The sequence below is a fragment of the Vulpes vulpes genome, chromosome 15, assembly GCF_048418805.1.
Source record: "Vulpes vulpes isolate BD-2025 chromosome 15, VulVul3, whole genome shotgun sequence".
Lineage (NCBI taxonomy): Eukaryota > Metazoa > Chordata > Mammalia > Carnivora > Canidae > Vulpes > Vulpes vulpes.
The window spans coordinates 92,038,641-92,062,052 of NC_132794.1; the positions used below are offsets into that span (position 1 = coordinate 92,038,641).

General features: G+C 51.2%; 1 protein-coding gene across 5 annotated transcripts; it reads right to left on the reverse strand.

Annotated features, from left to right (window-relative positions):
* Nucleotides 1–219: 219 nt before the first annotated feature.
* Nucleotides 220–13,641, reverse strand: LDB1 (LIM domain binding 1). Of its 5 annotated transcripts, none has more exons than XM_025992681.2 (11): nucleotides 13,215–13,641; nucleotides 5,171–5,273; nucleotides 5,004–5,048; nucleotides 4,838–4,913; nucleotides 4,627–4,729; nucleotides 4,282–4,454; nucleotides 3,678–3,800; nucleotides 3,359–3,442; nucleotides 3,140–3,263; nucleotides 2,796–2,938; nucleotides 220–2,075 (listed from the first exon to the last, which is right to left on the reverse strand). In XM_025992681.2, the coding sequence occupies exons 1-11, from the start codon at nucleotides 13,237–13,239 to the stop codon at nucleotides 1,845–1,847; spliced, it is 1,230 nt and encodes a 409-aa protein (XP_025848466.1). In that variant the 5' UTR covers nucleotides 13,240–13,641; the 3' UTR covers nucleotides 220–1,844. The 5 variants fall into 5 exon arrangements, with proteins under 5 accessions (XP_025848466.1, XP_025848461.1, XP_072595933.1 ...); XM_025992676.2 differs by having other exon boundaries at nucleotides 2,790–2,938; XM_072739832.1 differs by having other exon boundaries at nucleotides 2,790–2,938; nucleotides 5,004–5,065; nucleotides 13,215–13,232.
* Nucleotides 13,642–23,412: the final 9,771 nt, after the last annotated feature.

Genomic DNA, 23,412 nt, shown 5'->3' on the forward strand with positions numbered 1-23,412 from the left:
AGCTGGGGGGGAGGAATAATTGTCCCGGGGGACAGGGAAGTCCACTTCTGAGGGAGACAGGCCCAGCCCAGGACAGGAGGAACAACAGCAGAAGAGTGAGGGAAAACGTGAGATGAGACTTAAGCTCTTCCTTCCCAATAACTGGTCTTAGGGGCTGTAGGAAGGAGAGATAGGGGAGACTGTGACTGACTTGTTATTAGGCATCAATGACCAAGACACTTTCAAACCAAAAAGTCTCTTTATTGATCGGTACCATACATGACTCAAATGGCCCAAAAAAAAAAAAAAAAAAAAAAAAAAGGCATTACATTTGGGGCGGGACATCCATCTTCCCCACCCCTTCCCTCAGCTCCTAACACAAAACCCTCCCAACAGTGGTAGCTGGAGTGAAGGAAACTGGGTATGGAGGACCCCAGAATCCAGAAGGAAGAGTGGGGAGAAAGGTGGTGCTAACACTTCTGGAACTGGCCACAAAAAAAGGCAGCGAAGCCACAGAACTGGGCCCAGATCCATGGGACCCTACTCCTGGCCTCAGCCGGGTCCAAAGCCTCCATGTGTCCAACTGTGAAAGAGAGCTGAGGATCCTGGCTGCTTCCCCCCTCCCTTCTATGAGGAAGGGGATGGAAGGGATATTGGAGATGAAGACCTTTTACGTCAGCTGGGGAACAGAGGTCTATTGCTCCCAGGTGGGCTTAGAGCTGGGACATCCTCAGTGGCTCCTTCCCCTCTGTGGAGGACAGGGGAGGACTAGGTAGACAGTTTGAGTAGTTGGGAAGAGAGTATTGGAGAGAGTAGATGAGCCCCTCCCCCTCTATCCCATGCCTGCCCAACTGAGACAAAACAAAAAAACACAGCAACGAACAGCGCTCCCTTCCCTCCACACTTCCTAAGGGAGGGAGCCTCCCTTCCCCCCAGCCAAGACAGCTGCTCTAGTGGAGGACTTGTAAAGAATATACACACCATGGGGGAGGGGGTTAGGGGTGGAATAGAGGGAGTCACAAGCACTAGGACGGCAGGCCAGAGTCCTGGAGGATGGGCAGACAAGGACAACAGCAGGGGGTTGTCACAAAGATGAGGCCATCATGGCCCCCTACCCCAAGGCATGCCTTCCCCAACTCCAGTCACCCCAGAGGAAAAGGGAAGAGAGATGGCAAAGTATCTCCTTGGTCTGAAGCTCTCAAACTGTATAAAATGGTAATGCACACCCCTCTACCCCCACACTCACCTCCACCTGGGCCCTAAGCCCCACATTTGCCAGGAGTAGGGAGGTAGCTGGACTTTTTAATAAGGGGAAGAGGGGGTACATGAGTGATTTTTTTAAACTTACATTTTTAATAATATTATTTTTTTAAAAACTTGGGAGCTGGGATAGGTGGCTGCAGGGAGGAGCCAGAGCTTTACCCCTCTAATACCAGTCACCTAGGGGGAGGTTTAGGAAAGGGGCACTCAACCAAGCCCCATAATTAAGTCCCTAAGGGCTGTGGGATAAACAACCCCAGGCTTGAAGGGGGTAAAATCAGGAGGATGGGGAACCCAGAACCTGGGGCGAAGATGGAGGCAAATGCCCTGAGGGCGGTCAGGACATTTTGCAGAGGCCCAGGGTCCACATAGGCATCCACATGAGTACCCCCTTCCCCCAAAAGGCTCTGCAGAGGCCAGGCCCAGCCCAGGGCCACTGGGGGGCAAATCTTGGCACCTGCCCCCAGCGAGTCCAGTTCCTCCCTGAAGTGGGTGGATGGAGGCTGCCCATTTTAGATGCTCAGTCTCTTCATTCTGTCTTCTGCTCCCTGGGGCTGCAGGGGTGGGGCAGGCAGGCAGAGCGCTGGGTGGCCATGGCAAGGCCTCTACTGGGAGGCCTGTGATGTGGGGTTCTCCGATTTGCTTTCTTGGCTGGATGGAGGCTTGCTGTTCCAGGGGCTGTTGGCGCCCAGGGCAGGGGAGTTGTTAAAGCTGTCCTCGTCGTCAATGCCGTTGGCCGCGTCAAACTGGGTGTTCTCCAGCCGGGTGATGAGCCTCTCGTCCTCGTCCCCGAACTCCCCGCCCATCAGGGTGGGCTCCCCCACCACCATCACATCCTGAGAGTGGCGGAGGTCCCCAAACATAATCGGGGCAGGGGCTCGTCCGGCCCAGGGCAGCAGAGAGCCCCAATACCCACCCAGGAAACTCAACACCCCCAACCCCTTCTCACCCGAATTTCAAACCCCAACTCCTCTGACACCCTCAGTCCCTGGAATCCTTCCCACTGAAGGACTGCAGAGCATCACAGCCTTTAACCCACAATCACTAGATTCTAGGAGAAGTCAATCTATTCCCCTCGCTCCCTAGTTCATCTCCCCCAAATTTAGGGGGCTCCTAAACTTCTGTCCACATGTAATAGAGAAGAAGCAGATTAAAAAAAAAAAAAAAAACACCAATGGGGAAAAGTGTGTGCATATGCATATGTGTGTATTCTAGATTCACACACGTTCACGTTCACGTGTCCCTCTGGTCAGTGTGTGTCTGATGGTATGTGGACCTCTAAGCTGTCTGTCCTGAACATCCATGTTCTCACAGCTGTCTCTGTGCCCTTATGTCCTTCCTATGCGCTGTCTGAGTCTGTGATCACAACCATGGCATGTGACTGACAAGGACTCTCATCAGTGACAGTAGCCAGCCCATGCTGGCAGAGTACACCAAGAAAAACTGTCTTTGCTTCTATGCCTGCTAGTGAGCTCAGGCTGGGATGGGGTCAAGGGTTAGGGGTCAGCAGTAGGGCAGCCCAGAAGAGAGAAGAAAGCCGAGATGCTTACAGGTACCTGGCTGGAGAGGGCGAAGGTGCTGGCTGGGCTTTTCTTCTTGCTGTTGCTGTTGTTGGTGTTGCCACCCCCCGAGCTCATGGTGCTGCCCCCTGACATCTTTCGTTTCCGCCGCTTGCTGGGCTGCTGCCGTGCAGGCTCCGCTGTGCCGGGGAAAGGAGATTCAGGAGGGGCAAGACCCCAGGATCCCTTGTTCCCCATTCTGGCTCCTAAGGACCCTGAGCCTACCCTGATCCCAATCTTGCAGACCCAGGAGTGAAGAAGGGGCTTCGTGAGGAGACAAACCAGCGTTGAGAAACATCATCTGATCCTAGTAAGAGCAGGGGCAGGTGGAAGGCACTCACCGGGGGGTGCTACCATGCGCTGCCACTTCTGGAAAAGGCAGGTCTTGAGGCAGTCACGGGGGCTGAGGCTGTAGGTCTTGTGACGGGACATGAGCTCCTGCATTGGCTCGAGTATCACACAGAGCTGAGGGGAGACCGGGAGGTGGCTTATCAAAGGACAGCTGACATGGAGCCAACACCAAATGGGATGGGGCAGAAACTGGGTGATCAAGGACTCACTCGGAGGTAGTTGAGAGTGGAATTGGACAGCCCACACCGGGTGATATTTTTGGAGAGCTGATCCAGCATCTGGGGGTCCTGGGCCTAGATGAGGAGAAGGAAAAGAACACTAGCATCTGGGTTGCATCTGTTCATTTGACCTATCACTTGAGCCTCATGACACTCCTAAGAGAAGAAGGGCTACTATGAAACCCATTCTTCAGATGGGAGATACTCTAACCCTCTGAGGTCACTGTCAAGAAATAGCAGACCTTGTTCCCTCCACCCTTCCCACTGCCTTCCCTCAACCCTTGCATCTTGGGTCCTGCCCACAACTCACATGCATGGCAAGGATGCTGCGGGGGATGAGCTCTCGGTGCTGCCGGATGCTGAAGTGCCACGTCTTTATCCGCATCATGTCGTCAAACATGAACTCTAGGTACAACCGGCCCTCCACACACACCTGGAGACAAGCTTGTCACATCTCTGCCCCCTCCCCACGTACCTGAAAGTATACCTGTTCTCCCGCTTGCTCACAACTCTCCTACTGAATATACTTCTACCACCTGCACATAAATCTGGGTGCATAACTGACAAAGACCGTTCCTTCATACACCTGTCACACCCCTGGCCCTTACACATACACACACACAGTAGAAATGTTTAACAGATCCATGTCATCCTTCCAAGTAGCTAGTGATACGCTCATCTGCTATAAACTCAGTGAGGGCAGGCTCTCGTTCACTGGTGTACCCCTGCGGCCCAGAAAATCGTCATGTATAAACTCAATAAATGCCTGATGGATGTTGCGGCATGCCTGCCCTCCCTTCTTGTCTTGCTACTTCCTGTTTTGCCTCCCTGGGGAATAGCTGAGTATATTTTGGGAGAAAGGAGGGGAATCAAACCCAGGTGCTTCAGTGTTCCACATCAGCTGGGCTGCTGACCTGGGTGAACATGGGTTTGCCATGCTGGGTCACCATGCTGCCTTGGTCACAGTCGAGGGACACAAAGTTGCTGTGGAATGCCTCCTTGGGGTGCTTAAGCACATAGTATAGCTCCGTAGCACCCCCTTCAAAGATGCTGCGAAAGTAGCGTGGGATCAAGGTCCGGCCAATGGCTGTAGAGATGAGACAAACTCATTAGAACAGAAGGACCTCCAAAGGGGTCTGGCAGATGCCAGCATTGCCAAAACAGTTCCCCAGAGACAAATATCTACTCCCAGTCCTTAGAAGGACACAGGAGGTATTACTCTCACAGCAGAACCAGCAGTACCCCCAGAGGCCACTCACTATATCTCTTTGGTCCATCCTCCAGGCAGAAAGTGATGGTTAACATGGCATCATCCTCAAAGAACTCAGTTGTGAAAGCATCCCACCAGAGATTGTCACACTCCTAAGGAGCACAGGGTGGGATATTTGTGTGTGTGTGTGTGTGTCAGAAAACAACCCACAGGGGTCCCAGATGGCCCTCTCCCTCCCAGCCCTTGTCCCCTAGCCATACCTCTGTCCAGTTTTGAAGCCGTTTGTTAAGCTCAAATATTCTGTAGTCAGTTTGGTTGCCATATGGTGTGTGCCTCCTGGGGGAAGTGAAGAAGGGAGGTCAGTAGGAAAAGCGCCTCCCACCCATATAATGGAAAACACCTCCCTCCTCATTGGATTCCACTTACCCAATCCCAGGCTCCAGGTATGTAGGCGGGTACATGGGAGTTGGGCTGTGTAAGGGAAGAGGCTATGAGAATGGGGGTGGAAGACAGAAATTATTGGGGAGTGCCACTCCCTCCCCCTTCCAGGCAGGATCCCATCTGGAGAAGGGATAGGAAGTGGTAAGACTCACCCCACATCCCGATCTAGCATGGTGCCGGGATGGAAGGGGGGGAAGGCGTTGCCGTTCGGGGGCTCCTTCGGTGAGTACAGCTTGAATGACTTTGAGGAACAACCTAGAAAGAAAAGGAAGAGGGTCCCCTGAGTCCCAGGGATCTTTCTGGAAAGTCTCCTAGACTGTGTGGACAGGGACTGGTATTCCAGAACCCCCAGGGTGGGTGGACTTGGGGAGGGGGACGACCCTAGGGAACACCTACCTCTGCTTCTAAATCTGGCTTCAATTTCGTTTTATCATGAAACTAGAAGTACTCAGCCCTAATACCCAAGACCCCATTTCTTCATGTGGTTGAGCCCTGGATGATAGAATCAAAGCTCTGAAGAAACGTCAATATCACAGAACAAATGAATATCCAAACATAGAATCTAATTTTGATAAATCCTCTTTTCATCTACATTATATTGTTCAATCATCACAACCACCTTGTGAGGTAGCAGGGTCAGCTATAAAATTCCCATTTTACAGATGAGGCAAAGAAAAGCTACCTCTATGTCAAGATCTTAGAAGTAGTAACTGGCAGAGCTTCTAAGCCCAGATCTGATTCCCATATCCTATAGTATTTCCACCCCCTCTATTGCCCTCTGGAGACCAAGTTGCCAGAGGGAAAAAGAGAGGGGGGGGGGGCAGTTGGCAACTCCCTGCCCCTCCTCCACCCCCAGGGTCTCAAGAGGGCAGGGAACAGAAAGATAAAGGGGGGTGGGTGCCTGCTGGGTGCCTCCCACCAGATAACCAGTTGGGCCTTCTGCCTCCCCCACCAACGGCCACTCCCTTATCAGCCCAGCCCCCTTCCCCACACCCACCATGGATCTAGTATTGTCTCTAAACCAGAAACCCAAAGCCTCAACCTCCTTTCACTTGTGAGACTTGCAGTGGGGAAGGGAGACTGACAGGCCTCCAATGGATCCCTCTCTACTTACAAACCTAGGCCTGGGAAGGAACCAAGGTTCCAGGGGGCTCAATCTAATAGGAGGCAAATGGTAACTAGACAGAGGTCTCTGCTTAGGTGTCTCTGTGCATACATGTTCCCTATCCACCTCAATGAGCAGCACACTACTCCTGATGTACTATTTCCTAACCAGAAGTATTACATTCATAGTTGGGTATGAACCAACCACCTCTGCAATCCTATTTTCCCCCTCCCAGCCAGAAAGGAAGGGAAACTGAGGCATACCAACAAAGGTCCTAGCCTCAGTCACAGGTGCTTCCTGGCATTCCTAAAACTTGACTGAATTTGGAAGAGTGGCCATATTGGCTGTATCTAAGCCCCCTTCCCAAATTAGATACAAAATCTATTTTGCTCCTTAGGGGGAAGAGACAAAAGACGACCCTGTGCCAACATGCATCATTTAATCATCCCTCCAGGGCCCCCTCCTCACAATATGGGCAAAAGGAGGGTCCCAGAGGAGCCTACACTACACAGTTCCTGAAGGTGCCAAGACCTAGAGCCTGTATGTGCCTGCACACACGTGTGCCTCATCCTGCCTAGCAGGCTTCCACCCTCAGCTCGCCCCAACATGCCTACCAAGAGCTGGAACCCAGCAGCCCCAGGCAGGATCAAGGTGCCTGCAACAGGCCCTTGCCCCGTACATGATCTCTAACAGGTCATGTCCACACACTCCCAGCACAGCACACACAGCTTTCACAGGCCAATCTGGACTGAATGAGGAGGCTGTATCCTTAGGAAAGAGACAGTCCCCCCCAGCCCCAAGTCTTCCCACTCCATAGACAAGGAGACTAAGGCCACATAGGTAGCCCCAGCTCCCAGAGCCTACGAGAGGCCAGGTCTGGCCAATGAACTCAAGAGTCTAGATTATGAGACCTGACCCTTGCTCCCTAATTAGGCTATCCTTTCCCCAAAAGCATCACTGCCCTTGCCCCACAGTTTCAGGGCTACTTGAAGAAATGTGTCAGCTCAAGACCCTCTGGAGAAGAGAGGTAGCACACCTGGGTTCCTCTCTAATTCTGAAAAAAGTTTTGGAGCTTCAATTTCTCTCACCACAGACCTGACAGACATTGCCTGAGGCTGGGTAATAGTTCTGAAGAGCTACTACCAGAAGCTCTGAGGCCTCTATTTACACCTCCAGTGAATGGACACAAACAAACGCAGCATCTCTTCAGAGCCATAGCAACTCCCAGTAGCCCCAGCCCAAGGGCTTGGGAGTGAGAAGAGAAGGGGAGGGAACATCACCCAGACCATCTGTCCCTGTTGCTGCCTGTCCCCAGCAGCAGGGGTAGAGGGAGCAAAGTGGGGGTGGGGGTGAAGGGGATGTATCATCAGCCTTGGAGTCAGACATAGCACCACCCCCCAACCTCTAGCAATCTGAGGGCCCTTAGGAGGGAGACTGAGGAAGAGCCCAGAACTAGTAAAGTTTTCTCAGGATGGAAGCTGCATCCTGGGGCTGAGGGGGGCACCTCCGGCTGGGCATTTCCATGGTAACCAGCCTGACCTGAGGGGAGGCCCCCTTTCTTTGGGGGCTGACCATAGGTCAGCAGGCTTGAGAGTCCCGGCCGCTCGGAGCTGGGGCACTTCCCTCAGCTAGCATACCACGCCTGGGCCAGACCCAGGACCTTCCACCCACCCCCAACAGGCTTGCGCCCAGACTTACCTGGGAGAACTGAGGGGGCCAGGAGAGGTGCAGGGAGCAGCTGGAAGCCCAGAGGGGCCCTGGCAGGGGTGAGGGCTGAGGGGGCCAACTTCAGCCGCTCATGTCCCGAGTGGGACAGGCAGGCCTGGCTGGGAGCTCCACTCCGCGGGCCGCACAAAGACTCGCACGCACAGCCTCGGCCCGCCCCGCGGCGGCCACAGCCCCGGGGGAAAGTTACAATAGCCACTGGGCCGGGGGCTGGGGGCCAGGGGGCCGGCCTGGGGGGCGGGGGGCCGCGGGGAGTCCGGAGCCTTCTTTGTTTGCAAGGTTTCCCTCAACAATGGCTGCTCCGCTCTTTCCTCTCTCCTCCTCCTCCTCCTCGGCTCTCCCCGCCACCGCCTCTCGCTGCCTCTGCCTCCAAGCAGCCCGCCCGCCCTCCCCAGGCCAGCAGGCCCCTCCGCTGGGGCACCAGGAGAGGCAGGGCCCGGCACTCACACTCACTCACACTTGCACACGCACAGACACACGCAGCGCCCGCCGGCTCCCTTCCTTTTCTCCCTTTCTATCCCTCCCTCCCCTCTCCGCTCTCCGAGCCTCTCTCAGAATGAGGCCCCAGGGCGGGCGGAGGGTGGAGCTGCCCCCACCGGCCCCGCCCCCTCCCTGCGAGGAAAGAGGAAGAGGGAGAGAGGGAGGGAGGGAGAGACGCAGGCAGGCAGGGAGGACTGCTGAGAAAAACAAAAGAGAGACAGAGACTCAGAGAGACGAGGGAGAGATGGAGACAGAACAGATTAGGCCTTGAGAGACCTGGATGGAGGGTGGGGGGGAGCGTGGGGCCAGGAACTGAAATGCTCCCAGCCCTGAGCCTGGTGCTCAGGGGTGAGCAGACCAGCCAGAGCCACTGGCAGGGATGGAGAAGGGTGCTCTCCTCTCTGGAGACTCCCCAATATCTTCCAACTGCTTCCCCAACGTCCCCCAAGTCTCTCTTCCTCTCCCCTGTGATCTCTTGGTTTGAAGGCTGGCCGGGGCTGCCACCCTAGGCTTCAGCCTTTGGTGAAATCCCCAAGCAGCTGGGGGGAGCCTCCAGGGGGTTATTTTTGACAGAGACACACTCTGCTTCAGCTGGTAAACAGTGACTGGAGGGGAGGGGGACACTCCAGGCTGCCTGTCCCCAACCCAGCTAAGTTCCTAACCCCCCCACCACCAGAGTCTCACCGATGCAGGGCAAAAAGGTACTGTCAGAGCTAAGGAAAGCCAATTTGCCAGAAGGGGACTAGTCTGCTGCTGAGTCCTCCTCCTGTCATCCCAAGGAAAAAAAGGTATGTTGTTACTGGAGTAGGGCCTGTTCTCCAACGCAAGAGGGAAATCCCAAGAGAGAAGGTGTTTTTAAAGCTTGAGTAGTGGTCCAGGCCACTACCTGGACAGATAGGATAAAGGACAGGCGCGTGTGCACGTGTGCGCGCGCGCGCGCACACACACACACACACACACACACACACACAGGAGGAGGTGCAGCCATACAGATCTCCTACTGCTTTGCAATTTGAGTCTCTGCTCCCTATTCCCTGCCTTGCCCCCCAACCACATTCACACAGCCCAGCGACAAGATTTCTCAGGACATACACACTGGTTGACTGTGCAGTAATATTGCACCTGGCTCTGCGAACATCCTCCACACATAAATAACACATCTCGCTTTCACATAAATCAGTATCTGATACACACCTCAATCTGCAACATACCTCAAATGCTAAATAAACCCAAACCCAGGACACACACACATACATAGTGTGACAGCTCTGACTTCCATACACACTGGGACCTGTGACACATGCCCTTTGATCCTAATATACACCACCCAAACTGCATTATACCCCGTGACGGACTATTACATACACACCCTGACCATTTGTCATCCAGAGACTTACCCCATAAACCACTCTCCCTGAAACCTGCAAACCATTCTCCATGATGGTCTGGCCATATGATATGCTCCAGCTTTCACAAACATATTGAAATCTATGACATTCAGCCAGACTCTGCAACATACTGCCTACTACCAGGAATTAAAATATTCCACTGACTCCCAAATTAACAGCCCAACTCTGAGATGACCACACTTCTCCCCTACTTACAGGACAATTCCTGTCATTTGTTTCGTGCCTTTAAACTTTCCAAAGTGCATTCATAGGCAGTACCTCAAGAGAGGCTTACTGAATACAGGCCCAAATATGATGCTAACTTGAACAGATTACAGTGAGACAAGAGGGCCTGAACTGGAACCCTGGATTTCTAACCCCACTCATATAAGCCCAGCCCTGGGGCACTGCAGCCATTCCTATTCACTTGCCCCTCCAAGCCAGAAGTGACTGTCTACAGGGGGAAGAGGGTTGGCGTATGCTCTGGCTTCCACCTCCAGCTTAGAGCTCAGTTTGTCTCCTCAAATTTTGGAAAGAAAGACCCCTAAATACCAAAATGTACCAGGACTCTGGCTCATCACTCAAAAAGGGGCCCTGCTCCTGGTTCCCCTTCTTTAGCAAGTCTGCTTCTCTCTCAGTTCTGACTTAACTCCCCCACATGCACAGGAGCAGAAGAGGTCCAGCTAAAGAAAGCAAATCTGAGTTAGAAGGCCCTAGAATTGGTGGTGTGGGGGTGTGGGGGCAGTGGGGAGAAAGGAGGGAGAAGCAAAAAATGACAAAGGTGATGAAGGAAAGAAAAGGGAGAGTACCCTCCTGGAGGTGGAACTCTGAAGGGCAGCAGCCTGTCCCAACCCATAGGATAAGGTACTAGCACTGCCCCCTGCCCGGGCCCCTGGGGCTCCCTGACCCAGGCCTCCAGTGTGCCTGCCCCCCTTCCTTTGTCTGTGCCCGGCCTCCCGTTGGCCTGGCGCTCTGCCATCCTCCTCTCCTGGCTCCCAGCCGCCACCACTGCTGCCTCCTCCCCTCCCCCTACTCCTCCCTGCCTTAACCCTTCTGAGCCACATGCTGCCCCAGACAGGCCCTGGCCCCCTCAGTAACCTGCCCTGCCCCGGCGATGCCCCTTAGCAGAAGTTCTCCCTGCTCCTGACCAAAGCTTCAGAAGCTATTACCTACCCCAGGAGCACTATGGGAGCTGGGGGTGTGGGGGTGTGTATATGTATATCTTGTGGTGTTTCCTTCCGCGTTTGCATGTGTGTGGGTCTGCATGTTCTCTGGCTTCCCTCAGTCACATGTGTGGGGCATGTGCTGTCTCTGCTGGGCTGGGGGAGGAGGAGGAGCCGGGAGACAGTAGAGCACAAAGGAGAGACTCAGGCAGGCAGGCAGGCAGCAGGCAGGCGGCCTGCCAGGGCGCCTCAGCCCCCACCCCATGCCTGCTCAAGTGGGGGGGGGGTGTCTTTGGGCCTGGACTATACATGCTGCCATAATGCCCTTGTATTCAACCATGTGCTCCCACCCATCCATACAAGCCTGGTCCCCTCCCATACTCCAACTCCTAACATTCCCCACCCCCAGACCACTCTCAGGCCCCTCCCCATTTGGTTCTCCTTGAAGTCTAACCTCCATTCTCTGTAGCATCAATCCATAAGACTTCTTCACATTTGGGAAAAAGACTCCTCGCTCTTAGCCATCTTTTGCTCCCCTCTCCTCCAGCCAGGCCACCCAGACACACAAAAGGAACATGTCTTTTGGAGCACTGACTGAAGCTGTCCCCTCTCACACACACCCCTATACATGGATCCTCTTCCTGTCCCCATGCTGCTCCCAGAGAAACTGAGGGGGGAACTTCATCCTTTCTCCTACTGGACCCAGGCACCCTGCCTCAACTTCAGGACCAACCCCTCATCTACCTCCAGCCAGACAACCCTTCCATACCCATCTCCTACTATTTTTTTAGTAACTAAGAATCAAAAATTAAGACTCAGCCCTCTAGCTTGTATAGAGCCTTAGTTTCTGCTATAGTCATGTGTGGTGAGGGAGGATGAAGGCCATGGGGAGTACTCAGAGTGTGGATGGATCTAAATGGGTACCCAGCATAGGGCAATTATAAAGAAAATATACATACAAATATGCACATCAAGCTGGTAGGAGAAGGAATGATAGGGCCAGGCAGGATTCCAGCTTGGCGAGCTCTTCTCTCTCCTCTTCTCCCCAACTCTCTGCAGCAGGAGCCAGGGGTTCCCACACCTAAATATTCTAGGATCCTCGAGATCTCTCTACTAGTCCTCTTTTAAGGGCCCTATGCCCCTTAAATGTCAGCCTCAGCAGGCACTTTAAATGTGTGCCCAGCCCAGCTTGGCCTGTGTCACATGATTCTCAAGGAAGCTTCTGCACTGGCAGCCTCCCTTGGGGATTGTGTATATATGTATGTGTAGTGGGGGGTTCAGTTGTGGGGTATGGGGCTCCCAAAGAATGGGGCATATGGAGAAGCAAAGGATCCAAACCAGGTTAGATTCTGGGACACCTGACTTTCAGAAGAAATATAACTTCAGCCTGGAACAAGAGGAGATCCAGCACATAAGAACCCAGAGTCCTGAGAATGGGAATGGACAGTGTTCTGAAGCCCTCTGAAGACTACCTCTTCAGTCACACAACCTCTCTTTTCTCACGGCAGTGAGGTAGAGCCTTTCCCCATCCCCGGGGAAAGAACTCAGACCCAGGCTATCACTAGCAAGAGCTAATAAGTGTTTTGGGGAGACAGGATCTCAGCCTATGTCCTCTCCCAAGTTCTCACTTTGGGGTCAAGTATTGCTCCCCTGAACTCGACTCCCACAAATCACTCGATTTCCTAAGTTGCTTGGAGCTACCACATTCCCCGTCCCACTAGGGTGGAGATGCCAGACCCCGAGGGCCCAATTATCTGCCCCCCCCCTCCCCAGAGTACCTCCTTGTCCCTCAGGAGGGCTAACCTTCCCTGGCAACAGGCAGGAAAATTTGGAGGGGGGGCGAAATGGGCCCCAATCAATCCCTCCCTCCAAACACAGCCCTCAGAAACAGCCTGGAGGGGGGTATCACAGTAAAAGTAAGAAGGAATAGGCGGAGGGGGGGCCAACCCAAACCAGCCAATCACGACTCTATGATGACCTGAGGGGGGGTGTCAAAAGTCCAGACTCACTTCTGATTGGCTAACACCCTGGAATTCTGGGAATTTCAGCCCCCCAAACCCCTCCTCAATTAGCCTCCCCCACCAAAACACACACACGCGCGCGCGCGCGGCCGCGGGCGCGCGCGCACACAGACTACCTCTGGTACCCCCTCCCCTGCCTCTCGGCTGCTGCGCATTTGCACTTGGGGAGAGCCCTCCCTCGGACTAAGGAAGGCCCCGCATACTCCTCACAGCCCCCATCCTCCGCCATGCCATCGACGCCCCACACACAAGTTCTCGCCAAACAAGGGGTGAGGGAAATGCCGGGAGGGCTAAGGAGGGAGGGCCCCACTCACCAGGACAGGCACAGCCCACTGACATCTTCACATCGCCCGCCGCTGGGGGCCCAGCCGAGTCACGGTGCCCGCCCCGCACGGGGACAGGCCGGGCATGAGCCGCCGCCGCCGCCCGCGGCCCCGCTGCCCTCGCCGCCGGCCCGCCCCGGCCTCGGCCCGGTGCTGGCGGCCCCTGGCTGCAGCGAGGGGCCTGTCAGGCGCGGAGCAGACAGGAAGGAAGCCAGGCAGGAAGGCGAGCTGCCTCTGCGTGTGTGCGCGCGGGTGTGCGTCTCCGGAGTGTGTGTCCGTGTGTGCGCGTGTGCGTGTCTGTGCGCTCCCGCCGCCCTCCCCGCCGCCAACGCCGCCGCCGCTCGCTCCCTCTCCCTCCCGCGTTCGCTCGCGCCCTCGCTGTCGTAGGCGCCCGCTCTCCAGCCCCAGCCGGGCTGGGCCGGGCTTTATTAATATGCTAATTGCCTGCTAGTGGGAGGGGAGAGCCGTGTCAAAGTGACCCGGGCGAGCGCGCAGCGAGCGACGACGTGCGTGCGCCGCGCGGCGGGCGGGCGGCGAGGGGCCGGGAGCGTTCAGGGAACGGCATGCATGTGACGCAGCTTTTAAAAAAGGAGACGGAGGCAGAGACCCCGGAGGGGAAGGGCGGGGGGTGGAATAGGAGGCGAAGCCTCAACGCTCGGTGTCCGTCCTCCGGGCGCCCCCGAGTTGGGAGCAGAGCGGAGCCGGAGCGGGAGCCGGGATTGGGGGAGGCGGAGCCAGGGTGGGCTGTGAGGTGTAGCTCTCTTCTCCAGCCCGGCCGCGCTCTGGGAGGGAAAAGGGACTGCCGACCCCCGCCCTGTTCTCCGAGACTCCAGTCTTCTTCTGGAGGGCCTTTAAATCTCACTCCCCCACCCCAACCCCAACCTGGGCGGGGAAAGCACTATCCTAATTCCAGTAGCAACCCAACTCACCTCCCTAAATTAACCACCCCTCCCTTGCCTGCTAAACCAGTTAGGACTAGAGCCAAAAGGGTTAATTAAGTGGGTTCCCCACCCTCCCCCGCCTAAGGGCTGAGATCTGCGTTTTGCTGGGGGGAGGGGGTAGTGGAATGACCGCCAGGTTGGACTGGGGAGGGGGTAATCCGCAGGCCATCGTTCCCCCTTGCGGGCTCTGACTCATCAGTCAAGACGCTCTCCTCCCTTCCCCCTTTCTCCATACAGTCTCGGCCTCACCCCCCCCCCACTCCCCCTTCGCCTGCAAGCTGCTCTCCTTTGAGGGCCTCAAGACTGGGGAGAACAGGAAGCAGACCCCTCCAGTGCCCCCTACCCGTAGGGGCTGAGGCGTTGGAGGGTGGGGGTGGGAAGAAGACAGTCTGCTCGGACAGTATAAGGAACACTCTTTCCCCAGGGAGGAGCCTCCCAACCTTCAGGCACTCCTCAAGGACTCCCCAGCCCAGCCCTGGGGGTGGGGGTGGGGGCTCCATCTCCATCCCTTCCCAAAAACCCAGCCTTAGCTGCCTCATAAACAGGAAATACCTATTAGCAGGAAAGAGGGAGGAGAAGGGAGCTGTCTGGAAGAGAGAGCTGGCCCTCTCCCTTCTGGGGGGTCCCGAGCTGCCAGCTTAAGCTTTAAGGTGGGCTCCAGGAGTAGACACTGGGGACCTGGGCTGCTGTCCCCTCTCTAGGGCATCTGGCCCAGACTTGGTAAAGGAGCCTCCTTCTCATTATTACTGGGGGGCAAGGGGGGGCTTGATTGGCCCCACTGTCCCCCAGAGTCTGCACAGCAGGCTTGACTGGCTGGGGAATGGTTGTGAGACCCCTTCTCTCCATCTTTGTTTTTGCTGAGGGAGCCTGAAATGATGGGCAGATGCATAGTCTGGGTCTGAAAAGAGGGCTTTCCTAGAGATGTGGACCCCCTCCATATGCTTAGGGATACGGTGGGGGAGGGGAGCTGTGAGCGCAGCCACATTCTTGAGTCTAGCTTTTCCAACCGTTCTGTGGATTTTCCCCCACTCCAGGAGTGGGAGGGGAGGGGGGAAGCTGCAGAAGGACGTGACTGAAGGCGTCCTTACTGACACAGGTATGTTTTTGGCAGCATCTCCTGAATCTATCTCTTCACATTCCCCCAGAGGTCAGCACTAGAGGGAGTAAGGGGAATCTAAAGCAACAGAACCCACACCAGGAATTTGGGATACCTAGTTTGAATTCCAGCTTTGCCCCTCACTAGAGCAAATAACTTGGGACAACTGACTTCCTACTCTGAACCCTGGCTTCACCCTCTGTAATTGGTACTTGCAGCTTGGTGAGAATCTGTAGACAAAGTATGCCCAGTCACCTAGCTTGATGCCAACCATGTAGTCAGTTCTTAATATACTTTAGCCTTTTTCTGCTGTCAGGGGTGGGCTGGATTGACTGGAAGTTTAGACAGTGTAGAGGAGAGGGACTGCCTGCTTTGAACCCTTTCTCTACTGTACACGAGGTTGCCTTCTCCCAAACCAGTGGCCACTTACCCCTGAGGCCACTCATTCCAAACAACTAGCTTGGCCAGATTCCATGGTGATCACCAATCACCTGGGTGAACAAATGGGCCTGCAACCCACCTAATAGGGACTTTACCTCCTCTGAATCTGAGGTTCCCTTCTAGATTACACATACGTAAGTTGGAAGTCAAAGAAGAAACAAAGATTTGTGGAGCATACAGTATGTACCAGGCACTGTGCTAGGTGTTTCATACCTGAGATCCCATTTATTTTTCATAATGACCTTTGGAGGAAGATGTTATTACCTCCGTTGAATGAGCAAGAAAACAGATTCAGAAAGATTAATAAATCTGAACTCGTCTGTAAAATATTCTCCCTTTTTTGGCCTACTAATCAGTTAATGCCTCTTTTAAACCTGTTTCTAGCTTCACCTCCCCTGGGAAGGAGCCCCTCCCACTCCCACTCAGCTGATCTAGTGGCCCTCTTTTCTTTAAGGAAGTGTCACCTCAGTACTGTTGAATGGGTGATTAAGGTAAATGGTTTAAGTCCTTGAGGAACCAGGCTTACCTAGGTTAAGAATCTTGCCGAAAGTCAGTCACACAGCTAACAAGTATTCAACCCAGTGCTCTTCCCCTTGACTTACTTCTAGTATAGACCAGACCTGTGGAGAAGAGGACATCTTTGGAGCAGCTTTGGGAATTGTGATGCAGGCAAAAATGGAAAGAGATGTTACAGCTGCTTGGCAGATAGACCTGGGGTATGGTTGGGAGGCAGTGAGCTTATGTGGAAGGTCTTTAATGACATGTCCTGGAGGATGGCAGGCTCAGCTGATTTGGATGGATGAATATGAGCACCTAGCTTTTGTTTTCTTTTGAGGTGAAATTACATGACCTAAATAAATCATTTTAAAGTGAATAAAATTCAGTGGCATTCCAGTGTTTTTAAAATACCAGTTAGTGCAAGATGGACTGTAGACACGGGACGAAGTGTAAGTAGGAGGTACTGAGGAGAAGAGGTGAGGTAAGGAAAGGAGAAGGGGAGAGAAGCCCCATGGAGAAGCAGGCTGCAGAAGCCACTAGGTTAGCTTGTTCCCAGAAGGAAGTGGGCTCCTGCTTCCAAGCTCGTAGAACCTGTCCCATTCAACTCCCTCTCCTGATCTTGTCTTGCTCTATTTTCTCCCACATCTTTTTACTCCTGAAACACAAATATTATTGGCATCACTCTTTCAAGGACAAATTTTCTTTTCTTTTTTTTTTAATTTTTATTTATGATAGTCACAGAGAGAGAGAGAGGCAGAGACATAGGCAGAGGGAGAAGCAGGCTCTATGCACCAGGAGCCCGATGCGGGACTTGATCCGGGGTCTCCAGGATCGCGCCCTGGGCCAAAGGCAGGCGCCAAACCTCTGCGCCACCCAGGGATCCCAAGGACAAATTTTCTTTTCCCATCGAGTAGTAGATGATTTATGTCTTTTTTTTTTTTTTTAAGATAATTTATGAGAGACAGAGACACAGGCAGAAGGAGAAGCAGGCTGCATGCGGGGAGCCCGATGTGGGACTCCATCCCAAGTCCCCAGGATCACGCCCTGGGCCAAAGGCAGTGCTAAACTGCTGAGCCACCCGGGCTGCCTTGATCTATGTCTTAATAATAATCGCTATATTCCTAGCACCTAACAGAATGCTTGGAACCTAGTATATGTCCTACAACTTTGTTGAATGATATAAGAATTTGGACAGGATTTATCTTCCCCTGCCCCAACATATGATGCCTTACCCCCTTGACCATCATTATCACCATCACCATATACAACTACCACTTCTTTCTCTGCCAAAGCAGTTTCCTGAAGTATGTAAGAAACTCCCAGGAAGGGGCGCCTGACTGGCTCAGTCAGTAGAGCCTGTGATTCCTGATCTTAGGGTTCTAAGGTTGAACCCCATATTGGATGTACAGATTACTTTTTTTTTTTTTTAATTTTTATTTATTTATGATAGTCACAGAGAGAGAGAGAAAGGCAGAGACACAGGCAGAGGGAGAAGCAGGCTCCATGCACCGGGAGCCCGACGTGGGATTCGATCCCGGGTCTCCAGGATCGCGCCCTGGGCCAAAGGCAGGCGCCAAACCGCTGCGCCACCCAGGGATCCCCGATGTACAGATTACTTAAAAATAAAATCTTAAAAAAAAAAAGTCACCCGGGCTGTCCTTAAAAATAAAATCTTTCTTCAAAAAAAAAGGGGGGGGGGGGCGGGGAATCCCTGTGTGGCTCAGCGGTTTAGTGCCTGCCTTTGGCCCAGGGCGTGATCTTGGAGTCCTGGGATCGAGTCCCATGTCGGGCTCCCTGCATGGAGCCTGCTTCTCCCTCTGCCTGTGTGCATCTCTGCTTCTCTCTCTCTCTCTCTCTGTGTCTCTCATGAATAAAATAATAAAATCTTTAAAAAAATAAAATCTTAAAACACACACACACAATCTCCCAGGAAACCTATTAAATATGCAGAAGTCTACACCTTCAGATAGAGGACATTTTTTTTTTTAAGATTTTATTTATTGGGATGCCTGGGTGGCTCAGCGGTAGAGCGTCTGCCTTTGACCCAGGGCATGATCCTGGAGTCCCAGGATCGAGTCTCACATTGGACTCCCTGCATGGAGCCTGCTTCTCTCTACCTATGTCTCTGCCTCTCTGTGTGTGTGTGTCTCTCATAAATAAAAATAAAATCTTAATCATGCCCTGAGCCAAAGACAAGTTACCACTGAGCCACCCAGGCATCTCCATATGGAGGAAATATTTGTCTCTGGAGAAGGAAAAGGATCTAGATAGTCTTCATTTTAAAGGGATCCCTGGGGGATCCCTGGGTGGCGCAGCGGTTTGGCGCCTGCCTTTGGCCCAGGGTGTGATCCTGGAGACCTGGGATCGAATCCCACATCGGGCTCCCGGTGCATGGGTGCATGGGTGCATGGGTGCATGGAGCCTGCTTCTCCCTCTGCCTGTGTCTCTGCCTCTCTCTCTCTCTGTGTGACTATCATAAATAAAAATAAAAAAAATAAAAAAAAAATAAAGAAGTTCCTCAGGCAGCCTGGGTGGCTCAGCGGTTTAGCACCAACTTTAGCCCAGGGCATGATCCTGGAGACCTAGGATCGACTCCCACGTCGGGCTCCCTGCGTGGAGCCTGCTTCTCTGCCTCTCATGAATTAAAAAAAAAAAAAAAAAAAAGTTCCTCTGGTGATTCTTATGCATGCACATATTTGGGAAGAGCCCTTTTTTCCAAAAGGGTCCCTGTCACTCAGAGCATTCCCACCAAGTGAATGAAACCTATTCATTTCTCCTTCAATAACCACCTGCTTAGTACAGTAGTGGAACTAGGGAGCCAAAAACAAAACAAAACAAAAAACCAATAATCTGCTCACTGTGTGCCTCTGCCCAAATGGTTCAACCCTTCCTTCCTTCACCTCAATTTTTTTCCTCAGTAGAAGTAAAATGGTAATCTTTGCTTTTCTAATTCTTCCAGGGATATTTCTTTTTTTTCTCTTTTTTTTAAGATTTTATTTCTTTATCCATGAAAGACAGAGACAGAGGCAGAGACACAGGCAGAGGGAGAAACAGGCTCCATGCAAGGAGCCCGACGTGGGACTAGATCCCGGGACTCCAGGATCACACCCTGAGCCGAAGGAAGACGCTCAACCGCTGAGCCACCCAGACGTCCCTTCCAGAGATATTTCTAATTCATCCAAAGACATATGACAGCAAGCTGAAGACCAAACCATTCCTCAAAAGTGGATTTTAGGAACTAAATATAAAGCACTAAAAGAGATAGTGCCTGAAGGATTACAACTCCCTGGCAGAGTAACTACCATTCAGGTGTATTAATTTTCTAATGATGTGGAACAAGTTACCCTCAACTTTAGCACTTTAAGACAAACTTTTGTTATTTCACTCAGTTTCTAAGAGTCAGGAATCCAGAAGTGGCTTAGTTGGTATTTTAGCTCAGGGACTCTCACAGGATTATAGTCAAGCTGTTGTCGAGGTCTGCGAAGTTTAAGGCTAGAGAATCTACTTCTAAGTTCACTGTCAGTGTTGTTGACAGGCCTCAGTTCTTCAATGGCTGTTGGACAGAAGCTTCAGGTTTTTTTGCTACGTGGGCCATCCATAAGGCTGCTCTCAAACATGGCACATTACCTTCAGAAAGAGAAACAAGAGCACCTGGGCTGAAAGCCTCAGTCTTTTCATAATCTAATCTCAGAAGTGATGTATCATCATTTCTACTTTATGTTATTGCTCACACAGACGACCCTGCTATAATGTGGGGGTGGGGCTAATAGGAGTGTGAATAACAAGAGGCAGAGCTTATTGGGGGCCATTTGAGGGTTTCCAAGCACACTAGATCTTGTCTTCAGTGTTGTAGGCCTAGAGATTCAATTTAGGAAGTGAATCAGAACACATCAGATTCAGGAGACTAATTCACACAAATTAAATACACATGAGAAACATTATCTTGGTATACTCTCCCTCTTCTCTGAAATACTTTAAACTGATCTTCCTTTTGAACATACCAATTCAGTTATGGGTTCCCACGTCAGAGCTTATATGCTGTTCTTACTACAGAATGCTCTTTGAATGACTAGGTTCTCCTTGCGCTTCTTACTTCCAATGTCTCCTCAGAGCCCTTACCTGTTCACACCATATAAATTTGTTCCCACTCACCTTTTACACTCTCCATCCCATTTATCTTCTGATAGCACTTAGCAGCTCTCCAATATTATTGTAACTTTGTATTTACTTGCAGATTGTCTCCTCAATAGAATTTGAGCTGCACTAGGGAGGGTTTTTTTTTTTTTTTTTTTTTGGGTCTGTTTTGTCATTGCTATATCTCCAGTGCCTAACACAGTGCCTGACATATAGTACGCACTCAATCAATAAACCAAAGTGCTAATTTGTTAATTCACACTGAAAAATATGTTGTTTGAACTGGGCATTTTGTTTCACTTGATCAACACACATTCTCTTTTTTTTTGTTTAATTTTTTTATTTATTTATGATAGAGAGAGAGAGAGAGAGAGAGGCAGAGACACAGGCAGAGGGAGAAGCAGGCTCCATGCACTGGGAACCCGACATGGGATTCGATCCCGGGTCTCCAGGATCGCGCCCTGGGCCAAAGCCAGGCGCCAAACCGCTGCGCCACCCAGGGATCCCCAACACACATCCTCAACATAGAACATGTTATGGGTGGGATGCCTGGGTGGCTTAGCGATTAAACACCTGCCTTCAGCTCAGGGCATGATCCTGGAGTCCTGGGATTAAATCCCACATCAGGCTCCCTGCATGGAGCCTGCTTCTCCCTCTGCCTATGTCTCTGCCTCTCTCTGTGTCTGTCATGAATAAATAAATAAATAAATAAATAAATAAATAAATAAATAAATAAATCTTAAAAAAAAAAAAAGAACATGTTATGGGGGGAGTCAGTTACTATAATCAGATGAGTCTTTGGTAAGCATAGAGTCGAGAAAAGACACATGATTGGGGGTTCCCAAAGTTTGGTAGTTTATGTTTCTGGGGTTTTCCTTTTTTTTTTTAAGATTTATTTATTTATCTTAGAGAGAAAGAGAAAGTGAGAGAGCCGGGCAGAGGGAGAGAGAGAGAGACAATCTTAAGCAGAGCCTGACACAATGCAGGGCTCAGATTTCATGACCTTGAGATCATACCTGAGTTGAAATCAAGAGTCAGACAAAATCAACAGTCAGACACTCAACTGACTGAGCCACCCAGGTCCCCTTTCCTTTTATTTTTTTAATTAAAAAATTTTAAGAATATTTATTTTTTTTTAATTTATTTATTTTTAAGATTTTTTATTTATCCATTCATGAGAGGCACAGAGAGAGAAGCAGATACATAGGCAGAGGGAAAAGCAGGCCCCAGGCAGGGAGCCCAATGTGGGACTCAATCTCGGGACTCCAGGATCATACCCTGAGCCAAAGGTAGACACTCAACCACTGAGCCACCCAGGCATCCCTAAAAAAAATTTAAAGTAATGTCTCTGTTCAAATTGGGGCTGGAATGCACAACCCTGATATTAGGAGTTGTATATTCTATCAACTGAGCCAGCCACCCTTGAGGTTTTCCTTTATGGCTCCTAGAGATAAACCTGCCAGTCACCTGGCTGGCTCAGTCAGTGGAGCATATGACTCTTGATTTCCGGGTTGTGCATTCAAGCCCCATGTTGGGTGTAGAGATTTCTTAAAAATAAAATCTTAAATAAAAGGGGGGGGGGGGAATGCACCTGCCAAGGAGATAAGGAACCATGACAAACTTGTTTAGGTGGCACTGGAAATCCAAAGATATATTCATATTCTTATCTTTTTTTTTTTTTTTTTTTTTAAGGGGAGGGAAGTAGAGGAAGAGGGAGAGAAAGAATCCCAAGCAGGCTCCATGCTGAGCATAGAGCCCAACATGGGGCTCTATCTCACAACCCTAAGATCATCACCTGAGATGAAATCAGGAGTCAGACACAACCCACAGAGCCAACCCAGGCACCCCTATGTATTACATTTTTGAGTAGATTGTATGCAGACATCATAATTATGAGAATAGATTGTTTCATTAGATGATGAAAAAGCAAAATGACCCAACATTCTGCTTTAACATTAATATTCTTCCCAAAGCCCAATCACCAGAGTAATGACCATAACTAGAGGCTAAACTGCCAGTATTTACAGGGCATCTCTCTCTCTTTTTTCTTTTTAAAGATTTTATTAATTTATTCATGTGAGACACACGGAGAAAGGCAGAGACACAGACAGAGGGAGAAGCAGGCTCTCGTAGGGAGCCGGATGTGGGACTCAATCCCCAGACCTGGGATCATGCCCTGAATGGAAGGCAGATGCTCAACTGCTGAGCCACCCAGGCATCCCTACAGGGCATCTCTTCAAATTTATTTTTTCCAGGCAGCTTGTTCTGCCCATGGGTCCTGTTCCTGTGCTATAATAAAATCACTTTTTGCAAGAAAGAAAGAAAAGAAAGGAAAAGAAAAAAGAAAAGAAAAGAAAAAAGAAAAGAAAAGAAAGAGAATATGTTTCTTCCCTAGAGGAAGAATTATGCCATCCTATACTGGTTCTTAATTTCTCATAGGCAAATTATTTCCAAATTTATTGGAAATAAAAATTATTGTTTCCCTCATTTCATTTTTTATGAAAAAATTGTGAACAGAATTCAGTTTTCCCAAATAGTCTGTCCCTATGTCTCAGCTTCTCTGTGTCTCTCATGAATAAATAAATAAAATCTTACAAAAAAAAAAAACTAATATATTGTGGAACACCTGGGTGGCTCAGCAGTTGAGTGTCTGCCTTTGGCTCAGGGCATGATCCTGGGGTCTGGGATTGAGACTAATATATTGTTACCCGAAAAAAAGCAAGTTGTAGAATCCTACATATGTAATGGTCATATTTTTCTTATAAAGATTTTTTTAATTTAAATTTTATTTATTTTTAGAAGATATTTTATTTATTTATGAGAGACATAGAGAGAGAGAGAGAGAGAGAGAGAGAGAAGCAGAGACATAGGCAGAGGGAGAAGCAGGCTCCACGCAGGGAGCCCAATGTGGGACTCCATCCCTGGACTCTGGGATCATGCCCTGAGCTGAAAGCAGATGCTCAACCGCTGAGCCCCCAGGTGTCCTCTTTTAAGATTTTAAAGTAATCTCTGTACGCAATGTAGAACTCAAACTTACAACCCTGAGATCAAGAGTAACATGCTCAGCTGATCAAGCCAG

Excerpts from the sequence above, each read along its gene's own strand:
- LDB1 (XM_025992676.2), bottom strand. The coding sequence starts at position 13,239 with ATGTCAGTGGGCTGTGCCTGTCCTG. Across the intron at positions 4,455-4,626 it reads GGATGGACCAAAGAGATATA|CCATTGGCCGGACCTTGATC; the intron begins GTGAGTGGCCTC and ends TCATCTCTACAG. Across the intron at positions 3,801-4,281 it reads GCAAACCCATGTTCACCCAG|GTGTGTGTGGAGGGCCGGTT; the intron begins GTCAGCAGCCCA and ends GCTTGTCTCCAG.